Source organism: Theobroma cacao, chromosome 3, assembly GCF_000208745.1.
Source record: "Theobroma cacao cultivar B97-61/B2 chromosome 3, Criollo_cocoa_genome_V2, whole genome shotgun sequence".
In the NCBI taxonomy this organism is placed as follows: Eukaryota; Viridiplantae; Streptophyta; class Magnoliopsida; order Malvales; family Malvaceae; genus Theobroma; species Theobroma cacao.
The window spans coordinates 4984854-4998087 of record NC_030852.1 but is presented as its reverse complement, the minus strand read 5'-3'; the positions used below and the strand labels follow the sequence as shown (position 1 = coordinate 4998087).

Genomic DNA, 13234 nt, shown 5'->3' with positions numbered 1-13234 from the left:
TACACGGAGCTGACGTATTGCTAATATGGATGATGAAAAATACAATATGACCACGTCATTATTTAACATTAATATATCATGTCATTATCTATTATAATATGTGAACATATCATATTAGTATCACATTAATGTTACGTGATATAAAATGATAAATAACATTTTGATTAAATTCTTAATAGTCATAAAGATTTATTCAACTTAAAATAAATATAAAATAACTTATTTGACTCAAAAAAATATAAAAATTTGATTAAATATAATAAAAATATAAAAAGTTTGAATCTTCTTGAATAATTTAAAAGTTTTTTTTATATATATTATGACATATATCAATTTAAGCTTTTGAAATAATAAAGATTGAGAAAATCTAGTATTCGAAGGTTACACCATTTGTAATATGTGACTAAGCCCCCGAATTAGAAATGTAGACGACTCCCAATTATGGTAAGGGTATTGTTGAGGCATTAATCATGTTTTACTTGGAAATTAAAGCTTTTAAAAATAGGCGGGCAACTCTTTGGTCATTATGGTTTTGAGGTCATACTCATACCTAGTTTTGCCTAAGGTCACTATGGTGGGCACAAAAGTGAAATAAATTCCTAGCTATATACAAAATTATTGATTAGATTTCAGGTGGTGCAACCATTATTAGTTTCCTACGGCCATGGCTATGACATATTATGATTGTATTAATTGCATGTTTGGCTCGCGAAATTATTGATTCGTCTTTTTCATTATAGTCTCCGACTCTAACACTATATTTGATAGAGAGAGAAAGAGTAAGGAAGGAAAGAGAGTTAAAGCAAAATATATATTTTTTTTCTTTCATTTGGCAAGAGATAAAAATATGAAGAACAAAGAAAATGAATGAATTTGTATTTTTTTCATTTCTCAAAATCTAATTTTTCCAAATTAAAAAACACTCTTTTTATTGAAATTAATAATTTTATTTACAATTTTATCTTTAATATCTTTTCTTATCTCTCTTTTTTATGATACGTTCGTAGCGTAAGAGATCAAATCCTAATATTAGTAAGCCAAAATCTAAAGAAGGTTTAAATACGAATATTGATTGGAATCTGAAATGATGCTTGGATAAATCTATGAGCATAACTTTTATTCCTTTTTTTTGTAGTCTTAATTTGGTCAAAGACAATAATGAATATAATTACATATTATTGCTAGAAAAGATCAGCACTCCAACTAGGTCAGAACTTGATTTAAAATAAAAATAAAAATCAAAGGGATTAAAATTATTGCAAATAAATGAGTGAAGGAGTAAATATTGAATGTAATTATTGGTAATTGTATGGAGAGTAGTCAAATTTCTCTACCATTTTCTACCTAGAGCTGTAGATCCTGAGATAGGCTGAGAAAATAATGCCATCTTAGGGAAATAGGGGTAAATAGGGGGAAGACTTAATAATTAGATTAAACAGAGACTACGAATAGATGGATTTCTTGTCCGAATTAAGTTACTTGTAGATTCTAAGCTAAATTGTGATGTTTAATCTAACCCACAGCCATCTGAATTTCCTCAACCTTTTTGACCATCTAACAATTTTACCTCTCCTATTTTCTAGGTTGAGTCCAACTGACAGCTCTACAAAACTAACCAAAAGGAAAAAAGAGCTGCAAATTTCCAATTCCACGCTCTGGTCTGGTGACAATTTTCATCGTACCCGGTGCAAAGAAGCAAGTGTTTAGATTAGAAGGATGCTTGATGTCCAGTTAGAGTAGTAGCAAACAACAACTGAGACAAGTAGAAAGCTGCGTCAATAATTCCCAGGTTCGGGTTATTAGAAGTGCAGATGAAATTGTACTCAAGTTGCATAAAAAAAAAATTGGAATCAGTACAGAGAATGAGATAAAATTGAAGTCATGAAAAAGTTACACAAACAACAAACCTCAACAACAATCACAATTAGATTTGCAACTTCCTATTTCCCTTTACAGAAATATCATTGGTTGTGTCTAGGTCAGAACATTTCTACAACTCTTGCTAAACATACAGGAAAAGAAAGGATCAATGCACTTGTCCTTCGTTCTGCGTAACTGGTGGTTGCGTCGGAGGTGGGGGCGGAGGTGGTTGAGCTTCCTCTGTAGATGGTGTACCAATGTCCATTGCGGCAAGTCCTTCTAACTCTTGGATTGCGCCAATCACACTGATGTTGCTTTCACTGCTGAACTGAGGCTTCAGTGCTCCAACTGCTTGCTTCACTTTTAATTGCTGCAATCAACATTATTCAAACATAATTAGTAGAACTACATTGCCAATAACTATAGCATACTAGAAGCCATAAAAGATATCATCAGACTTACAAAGAATTCAAGTTTTCTCTTAGCCTCCCCATAGGCTGCAGCTAACGCCTTTGTGTCCGCTCCTTCAGTTGTCTTTTGTTATAAACAAAAAGAGTCAAGGACAATGATGTCAGACATAATGCAAAGTCTACAGGAAATAACAGCAAAACCGAATGTCTAAACTTTGGAAGTCTATTTATACTACAACATCAAGGCGTTATCATTACTCATATGATTGACCCAAGAATTGACTCCTACTTTGAACCAACAAGCACCACATGCAACAATCCATACTCTCTTAAATAATTCTACGTTCTGCATCCATTTTCACTAACAAATAACTAAGTAAAGTGCCAATTTGCCCACCATTGTCTTTAATATTCAAAGAAAAACAAGAATACAAAGAACTCAAATTGCTTGTTGCTTGTGCTACTTTATAGTACCACAATGATTATATAATATTAAATTAACAAGGAATAAATGATTAGAAAGTGTACCACATTACGAATAGAACACAGCATTATACTTCTTGGAAAGCAAAAGGTCTATAACAGAATCACAGCAAAACCCCAAAAACCAAGCACATAAAGTGGCATTACCTTCTTAGGGCGGCCCACGGGCTTTCCAGTGGTTTTCTTGGGCTTAATCGGGTTAGTAGAGACCCCACCAATCTTGGGTGGTCGACCTCTCCGCTTTCCAGGGACCACAGCGCCAGCAGCTCCGGCTGCGCCCTTGGGTCTTCCTCTGGGCCTTGGTAAAATAGGAGCAACAGCAGCCGGAGCATCAGCATAAGGAACAGCCATGGGTTGAACCTGGATCGGCAAAACAGCCGATGGGGGTAACTGGGTCAAGGCCTTAGGAGGCCGTCCACGGCCTCTTTTCACCGCGTTAGCCCCCACCACTGACCTCACCGTCTTCGGCTTCCTCGGCCGACCGGGGCTCTTCTTGGGTCCACTTTTCGGCGGGCGACCACGCCCCTTCCTAGGCCCAAGTTGACCGGCGGGCCCATCTTTCCTGGGCCTACCGGGGGATTTCTTAGGCCCATCAACCAGAGGTACGGGCTGCTGAGAGTTGGGGTCAACAGTGGGGATTGTGGGCTTGGGCTTGGGAGGGCGGCCGCGGCCCCTTTTGGGCCCAGGAGAAGCATCGGGAGGGTGAGGGGGGGCTGAATCCGGAAGGGAAGCATCAGATCTAGCTGCGGTAGCCAGCTTGTAAGATTTCTTGACCATAACAAGGATACCGTTGTTTTTCAAGCGCTTCAAGTGGTGAGTCAACAAGGCCGAGTGTGTCGGTGGTAAGTCTTTGTAAGCTGACTCTATGTACTTGGCTATCGCCCTTTTACTTGACCCGTTCCTCTCTTTCAAAGCCTCAATCGCCTCGCTTATCATCTCAGAGTAAGGCGGGTGGCTCAAATTAGGAGGGAGACCGGCGGTCGTAGTCGGGTTGGCCACGGCGGTGGAGACGGCGGGGATGATGGGCGGGGGAGCGATCGGGGGAAGAGGGTCTATGGGGATGGACGAGAGAGAAGGGTCCATTTTTTTGGATATGGATGAAAAAATTTTGGGAAAGGGGTAATTTTGGTAGAGAGAGAAAGGATATTTTTTTGGCCAAGGAAAAAAGGGGCAGCGGCTTCTTTTTAATTTTTTAGTGTAAATGGGAACATGGGTAGGAGAGGGTTGGATTTTACGGGAAAGGTCATGCCTTCGGACCGTTGAAACCCTGGTGTTTTGCCTTTATTCTCCGCTTTATTCTGCTCCGCGCTGACGTGGTGATGTGGACTTTTATGTCTTTTTGCTATTTCCCGTTTGTTAAAGTGGCTCAGCCCTTTGTTTACTGGGACATTTTTGTTTTTCTCCTTTTTCTTCTTCTTTCGTTATTTCGTATCTACTTCATTTTACCGTTGTATGTCTTTAAGTTTAAGTTTCAAATACTGAAATGGCTTCTATTTTTCTTAAAATAAATAAAATTCTTTTTGATTTGTCATTAAATGTTGGAAATGAGAGAGAAAAGGTTTTATTATATTTCAAAAGTTTTCAAATCTCTATACTTATATAAAAAATTCAACATTAACTATTTTAAAAATATCTTTAACTAATTGTCTGATTTTTTAAAATTTTAATCATAATTTCACGTGGATCTATTAGCATTCAAAATAGACAGCCTATTCCAAACGTGTAAATGACATTAACGGTAAATATGAAATGTCTAAAATACTCTTATTTTTTTCATCTTTTTCACTATTTTTTTCTTTTCTTGTTAGCTAGCGATGCTCCCTTACATTGGTAGCCAGTGATGCTCTTTTACACTGTTAGGTCACCCTACGGTCGAATCTAATCGTGGAACTTCAGATCTGGTCAAATCTTCACGCTCTTCTAACCACACTCACTTAGGGAGGCCAGATCCAGCCACAGGGTGGTCAGCTGGTGAGAGGTAGGGTAGGGAGATTTTTTTTGAATAGAAGAGAAAAAATTTTAAAAATGAAAAATTATAGTTTATATGTTTGGTAATTTTTAAAATTAATAAAGGGTAAAATTGTTTGATAAATATTGTCACATCATCAAACTAACGGAAGCATTAACAATTAACTAATGGCTGGACTTATGTGTCCAATAAAATATATTCTTTTGGGACGAATTGTCTATTTCAAATACTAATGGATCCATATGAAAATATGACTAAGTTTAAACTTATAGGGGTCAGAGTATTTTACCTTAACTAATTTTATACTAGTATATTTTACATTTAAAATATTGAAAAAATTTAATGAAAATATATTACAATAATAATTAGGCTTAAACTTTAAAAAAATTTATATTGAACAATTTTTATTTTGAGTCAAATAAATTCTTAAAATTAACAGAAAGGTAATCATCGTTTGCTTTAAGGTCAATTATACTTTGTTTGATCATGTGTCATATGACATGACATAACATGACATGTGTTAGCTATCACTTGGCTATGTCATATGTTACATGAATAAAAAAAAAGATATTTAGTGTGAAATCCTACCTGAACGTGTGATGCTAAGTTAAGAAATCTGTAGGTAAGCATGCATGTTTCATATTTTGAACACTTAAAATAGCCTTTTTAACATTTGAAAGATTCAATTTTTGATGTTTTGGAATGATTTACAAGGTTTAATGTAAAAAGGAGTTCAAATGGACAAAGTTTTGATTTTTACTTATTGGAGTCTATCTATTGATAGATGTTCTTCATCTATTTATAGATACAAACCCATAAAGGTTTCTAGGGAAATGGAAGAACATCTATCAATAGATGTTTATCATCTATTGATAGACAAGCCTATGTATCAATAGATGAGACACATCTGTCAATAAATAGCAATTCGAGAGCTTTTTGAAGAACTTTAAAGCCTATCTATCGATAGATAACCTCGATGTATCAATAGATAACGCTATTTTCAAAAAAATAAAAGAGGTGAAAATGTGTTTTCACACCCTAAACTATAAATATTTCACATTTTCTGAAGATTTGTAACCCTTAATCATTATTGCAAGATATTTTTAAAACCTTAAACCCTCTCTAACTCATTTTTAACCTAAATCACCATTTTTGATGATATTAAGCTTGGTTTTGAATTTTTATAAACAAAATGACATTTTTCAAGTTTGAAATCTTTAAATCTCGATTTTCCAGAATTGAAAAATGTTGTCTTTATGCCTAGATTTTTCTCTTAGTTGCTAAAGCTGAAGGTTTTATGATTTTCATTAGTATAAAAGCTTACCTAAGGTAAGGATGAAGGATTTATGGGTTTCTAAATATTATTTATTTAATGTAATAGTAGATTTAAGATAGAAAATTAGTTTTGGTTGAATCTGATTAGTTTTGAAAGTACTTGGAATGAGTATTATGAGATTATAAGTCTAAATAATTGATTGGATGTTGTTGAATGTTATGAATGGTTGAAAACTTTGAGAAAATTACTAGAGAAAAGTTGTGATAATTGGAGCTAGAGGTCTAGTCTCTAATTAGGTAAGTGGATACACCTCTTCAAGTATTTTAATATGTAAAATGAGCATGATTTTTATAGAAATGATTGATTATGCATGATGAACTATTATTTGAAGAATGGTTTTTCAAAGGATTTGAGTTTCAAGGTTTCAACTAATTTTTGAAAGTATGACTAAATGATTTGAAAGGATGATGATTTATTATGTGAGTGACACAAATGATTTTTAAATTGTTTATGAATATATTATGTACATAAATATCCTATTATGCAGTAGTTTTCAAAAAAAGGAGACAAGTCCTTTCAAGTGTCTTATACTAAAACTTCCACTTTCATGAGATGTGAATGAAATGCTTGAAGCATGCCAAATAGATATGATTATGTGATGATGAATCCTACATAGTAGATGAGTTATGAAGAACTACATGTTTATGAATGTTGATATATATGTGACGACATTACCACATACCTTATGAATGAGAATAGGCATATGATGTAAATTATGTTAAAATATGTGAGGTAATTTCCACATAACCAATGATTTGAGATCGAACACTTGTTGAATTGTTATGGTGCTAAGTATGTGAGGTACTTTCATACACCACATGTCATGAGTATGAGGGCACAATATGATGGCAAATGAACATTGTGTTTGATGAATGATGATGAATTATGAAATGGGTATTCGATGTTAAGATGCAAAATATTGGTTGTTGCCCATGGTTAATAGGGGTTATTGCATTAACAAACCTTATAAGGTAATGAAGGATTTTCCATTACCATTTTATTGAGAAACGGGGAGTAAGGTGGTGATACCATTCCCCACTTGTGCGTACTCATGCTTAATGGGAGATATACCATAGAGCCCATGGTGAATGGGGGTTATTCTGTCGCAAAGTTAATTGATGAATGTTCATGTTGTGTTTGACTTTATTTAATGATCATGATGTTTATTGTTTCCATTGTATTATTCGTGGAATGCTAGAACATGGTTCCTTAGTCTATCATGAGGGCGAAAGGTAAAGTTGATTTATGAGATTAGATATCGGTTAGTTCAAATTCTTGAGTTTCCAGTGCATGGTTGATGAGCTTGAGAAGGCAAGTCTTAATACCATGATGTTGGAATATGAATGCCTAAGTTAGCTCCTTTTTTATTATGATTCAAATGGTTCACTCAAATTGGGTTTTAACGGAGTATGAGACTTCACAATGTATGAAACGAATTTTCGTTATTGTTGAACTTGATTTACAATGGTATAAAGGTTGATACATATTTCTAAAGAATTTATGAAACTTGTTTAAAAGCATAATTATTCTCTTGCAATTTCCTTATACGTATTTAAAAGATCATACGTGCATGGTTACATAAATTCCTATTTATAAAAAAGCCCTAACCCATTGACTTGTCCTTTTCCCATATCCACTCACGGAGTTTTTGTGACTCACAAGTTAGTTTTCCCCATTTTTGTTGCAGATTAGTGATAGCTATGGAGCACCATGTGTCACGGAAACGTGGTTCGTTTTTCCTTTGAATAGGTGACATAACAGCCTTATTGAAATGTAAGGATTCGGGTCATGTTTTGCTTGACGAGTTAGTCTTTTATTTCTGTTTATAAATAATTGTTTATACTTGATAACTCTATGATATAGAGTTATTTTGTCTTAATTTTAGTTATTAAGTTGCTAAGTTCTTCAATTTTAACATAGATTTTAGGAGTTTTAAGTTATTTATTTAATTATAGTTAATTATGTTAGGTCAATTGCATTTAGATTATTCTAGGCTACGTTAGATGTTAAATTACTTAAGAAAAGCTACTATTGATTAAATTGTGCTTTTGTAGGTGTGCTTTGAAAGACTTTTAATTAGATCAGGAGAGTGCATTCTAGGTGTAGACTTCCTCTACATATGTTTTGGTTTTTGAGTATATCTCTCACTACAAAAGTCCAAATGATATGATTCTTAAACCATTAGAAAGCTAAGAGGCAGAGATACAACTTACATGTTTACCACTTAGCCCAGATCAGCTTCAAAGATGATCAAAAATCTTGTTGAAATCAGAATAGTGTAGTAGAACATGGAATATCAAGAGAGGCCTCTGAGGCTGCGGCCCCTAATGCTTGAGACCGCGTCCCCTCGATTAAAATTCATGCTTTGGACCCAGGAGGCTATGGCCTCCAAAGCCCATGGCCATGGCCCCTGATGAGAATAGCTAAAAAAAAAAAAATCAAAATTTAAGCCTAAAAAGTGAGAAAACTCTTATTGTTTTTATACTTTTGTGTTGCTACAGCCTTGAGCCCTATTTAAACACCTTTGAAGAGCACTTTTAAAGCATCAATTAGGTAGCAATTATACATGAATTAAGCAAGAGCTTTTTGAAGAAAAGGAGGCATTAAATCTAGGAAGAAAGTGACGAATTAAAAGAAGAATTACAAATAATCAATCGTCAAATCATTAGAGTTTTTTTTTTCATTTTCTTTTTACTTTCTTGTTTAGATTTGATGTTTACTCTTTTTTGGATAAAGTTCTTAGACATTATGGTTAACTAAGTTTTTAATCTAGAATCGCAATTGATCATAATGCGTAATCTGAGTTTTTAATATTCTTTCTTATTTATGATTGATAATGTTTGAGTTGTTTATTTTAATTTAATTTTTAATGCTTTTAATTGAACTAGCCACCAATTAAATTGATTTGGAAACTTAAACGGAACTGGAAGATGGAGTTTTGTGTAGGCTTGGATGAAATAGCATATGATCAATATCAATTGTATAAAATGATTGATTTGATTTGCATGTAGGGTAGGAACACACTTATAAACCATATGTAACCAAGATTAGAGTTGGTACTTAATGAGTCTTTCTTAATTTCAATTTGCATAGGAATATGGTAAATTAGTTAAGTTAGATATTTTTATAAGAATATCGGAAGAGACTTATAAAAGATTTAGAACTCTAGGTTAACAATTTAGACTTATTTAGTAAGTAAAAGAAAAATAACAGAAATTCAAATGAAACATTGAGGGGATATTGTGGTTTTAGGCTTTTGATTTTAGTAAAACTAAAGAACTTAAACTAAACTAAGCCAAGAAAAAACTATCAAATAAACTTATTAAAATCAATAAATCAAAAGTGAATAACCCCAATATTCCTTCAATATTTCATCTGAATTTCTTTTAGTCTTTTTTCACTTACTAGATCAATCTGAGTTGTTAACCTAGAGTTATAAATCTCTTATAAGTCTTTTATGATGTTCTTATAAAAATATCTAATGTAACCAATTTACTATATTCCTATGCAAATGGAAATTAAGAAAGACTAATTAAGTACCAACACTAATCTTGGTTATATATAGCTTGTAAGTGTATTCCTACCCTACATACAAATCAAATCAATTATTTCATGCAATTGATATTGATCATATGTTATTTCATCTAAGCCTACATTAAACTCCCTCTTTCAGTTCTATTTAGGTTTCCAAATCAATATAATTGACGACCAGTTAAATTAGAAGCATTAAGAGGAAGATTGATATAAATAATTCAAACATTATCAATCATAAGCAAGAAAGAATATTAAAAACTCAGACTACGCGTTGGGTTTAATTGCAATTGTAGTTTAAAAACTTAGTTAACCATAATGTCTAAGAACATCATCCTAAAAAGAGTAAACATCAAATCTAAACAAGAAAGTAAAATAAAAACAAAAGAAAAAAAAAACTCTAATGATTTGATGATTGACGATTCGTAATTCTTCCTTTGATTCTTTGTTTTCTTCCTAACTTTAATGCCTTTTTTTCTTCAGAAAACTCTTGCTTAGTTCATGTATAATTGCTGCCTAATTGATGCTTTAAAAGTTCTCTTCAAAGGTGTTTAAATAGGGTTTAAGGCTGTAGTAACATAAAAGTTTAAAAGCACTAGGAGTTTTCTCATTTTTTGAGCTTAAATTTTGATTTTTTTAGCTATTCTCATTAAGGGCTATGGCCATGGGCTTTAGAGGTTGTGGTCTCGAGTTCCCTGGGTCCAAAGCATGATTTTTAATCAAGGGGTTGTGGCCTCGAAGGCTTTTTTTTATTTTCCACATTTTTCTACACTATTCCAAATTTGACATGATTTTTGATCCCCTTTCAGGCTGAGCTAGGTGAAGTGGTAAACTTGATAGTTGTAGCTTTGCCTCTTAACTTTTCAATGGTTTAAGAATCACATCATTCGGACCTTTGTAGTGAGAGATATACTCGAAAAATCAAAACATATGTAAAGGAAGTCTACAGCTACAATGCAGTTTTCCAGTTGAATTAAATATCCTTATTCAAAGCACACCTACAAAAGTACAATTTAATTAATAGTAGCTTTCTTAAGCAATTTAACATCTAACTTAGTCTAGAATAATCTAAATGCAATTGACCCAACATAATTAACTATAATTAAATAAATAACTAAAAACACTTAAAATTTCTACTAAAACTCAAGAATTTAACAACTTAATAGCTAAAATTAAGATCAAATAACTTTATATCATAGAGTTGTCAATATTGAAATGCTAAGCTATTGAGTGGCGAGTTACTTTTATGATATTATATGAATATTATGTTTGTTGGCTTGAGAGCTCGTATGAGCACTTAGGGTGCATTTACAGTATTTCTTATGACTTGTACTAGATACAAATATTATGAATGGAACGTATACACACAGTTTATGTTGAGAAATCCATATTCATGTGTCTAAGACTAAGTATGATTGTTTATGCTATAATGACATATGCTTACGTTTGATGATGATGGCAAATGAGCCACTTATGCATGATTGTTGATTGAATGATGTAAAGAGGCTTGCTAGGGCCTAGTGGGCTATGCCCATATAGGTCTTAGTGCTGATCACGATCTCTCCAGAAAATGGAATGTGACATTTACCATTAAGATTATTGATTGTTACCTTTTTGTTAATCTTAAAGGTTTATTTGATCTAAAATAAAAATTCAAATAGTTGTTAGAGTGCAATTAAAGATTATGAATTTATTCGAATAATCGTGTATAGTATAGGGGATTTTTTAGGATTTGTTCTTAATAAACATAAATTTGCCTTCGACATTTTACCCCTTCAAAATTGAAACATAAATTAGAACAGAGAGAAGGCTAAAAAGAGATTTTACTAGAATCGCAGGCAAAAATCTAGGAACATATTGTTGAACATGATTTAGATAAGTGAAGCTATCATGACTCAAATTTGAGCCATGACTGGCGCAAGGACCTAATGGGTAATGTTCACTCGACCTAAGCAAGCCTCAAATATAACTAGACAAAATCAGATAACAGAATATAATAACATGAGAACGCATCTCAATATACGTGTATATATATAAATATATTTAAATCAAACTGAAGTCACGCTTTGTAAGACAATCAGATGCACTAATGTGTGCTAACATTCATATAGTAAATACTTATTACATATCCAAATAGTATAAGCCACGCATTGGCCAAAACATAAAATGTACCCAACATTGGTAAATACAAAACTTCAGTTTGACTTTAACAGTGAAGCGGACTAAAAAATAAATAACGTAGACTAAAATGCCATGGACATACTAATACAGTGGATGGAGACCTCTCCACAGATGATGATCTTATAAGGTATGGATCTAAAAAACCAATAGAGCTTACATGTGTGAGTTATAAAAACTCAGTTAGTAGATATAGGGAGGGGGGACAAGCTAATGCATGAGTTTTTGCACAAAAACACATTTCATCAAATATGCAATTTTACTTTAATTCCAATCCTTGTTCATAAATTAGGTGAGAAAAAATGTTTTTGAATCTCATTTAGATGATTTAAAAGCATACAAAACCTCATATAAGTTTGGATTGAAGTGGCAAGGCTAGAAGCATTTTAAAACCTGTTTAAAAGCTTAAATTTTTCAGAAATACGCTATGGGTATTAATACTTTTTTTGAAAATATTGATACTTGTTCAAACAGAATGCCTCCTGGGCATTTAAGTAGCTACATATTGATACTTTTAGTGTAGGTATCGATACCTTTCACACAGAATGCTTACTAACCTCCAAGTTTCGAAACATTTTTCAAAGGTATCGATACTTAAAGCATGAAATGCTTTTTAGGGCATTTAATATGTTAGGTATCGATACCTCATTCAAGAGGTACCGATATCTCATTCATTAGTCTCTAGATTTCAAACAGACTTACAAATTTCAACATATAATAAAAGAGCCAACCATTCTAATATCAAACCCTCAAATTCTAGACATAAAATAAGTCAAAATAGATGCACAAGCATAGCTTCTATTTAAACATTACATAAACAGATAAAATCAACTTCAATTTCCAAATCTCAAGCGTGAGATTTCCATTCAAAGTCTCATATTCTACTTAATAAGGCATTTTTACTTATGGCTCTATCTTAGGATGTATACTCAGAATATGCCGAGGGCATAAACCGAACATGTTACAACATGTAGACAAAACATGCTAAGAGCATGTAGTCCATCATGATGGTATTATGGAACATGCTAGGGGCATCTAACCTATAATGATAGTGATAAATTGAACATGTTAAGGGGCATGTAACCGGTAGTGATGATAATGAACTGAACATACTAAGGGGCATGTAACCTGAGTTGATAAGGTTATATTGAGCATGCTATGGTCATGTAATTTCTACGATGCTATCAACGAAATCTCATGCTTTCAAAATGGGCAAACTTATACTAAGGCTGCCCTCATACTTCATTAAACACTAGCACATCATTTCATATAGCATTTTAGACATCATGCAAACTAAGTTTAAAACCAAAGTTTCAAAACAATGAAAGTGTTTTTTCCCTATCTTCGAATTTCTTTCATAAATACATGATTGAGTAACACATCAATCAGTACCAAAACATGCGTAAGCATATATATCAAAATAATGTAAAACGCCATATCTATTCACAATATGAAGAGTGCTTTTCC

General features: G+C 33.0%; 1 protein-coding gene across 1 annotated transcript; it reads right to left on the bottom strand.

Annotated features, from left to right (window-relative positions):
* Positions 1775-3966, bottom strand: LOC18604311 (histone H1). Its single transcript, XM_018118440.1, has 3 exons — positions 2901-3966; positions 2323-2394; positions 1775-2230 (listed from the first exon to the last, which is right to left on the bottom strand). Exons 1-3 carry the CDS (start codon positions 3834-3836, stop codon positions 2027-2029), a joined length of 1212 nt encoding a protein of 403 aa, XP_017973929.1. The 5' UTR covers positions 3837-3966; the 3' UTR covers positions 1775-2026.

Coding starts and splice junctions, on each gene's coding strand:
- LOC18604311 (XM_018118440.1), bottom strand. CDS start 3,836: ATGGACCCTTCTCTCTCGTCCATCCCCATAGACCCTCTTCCCCCGATC. Junction 2,395..2,900: donor CCGTGGGCCGCCCTAAGAAG/GTAATGCCACTT, acceptor TTATAACAAAAG/ACAACTGAAGGAGCGGACAC. Junction 2,231..2,322: donor AGAGAAAACTTGAATTCTTT/GTAAGTCTGATG, acceptor TGTTGATTGCAG/CAATTAAAAGTGAAGCAAGC.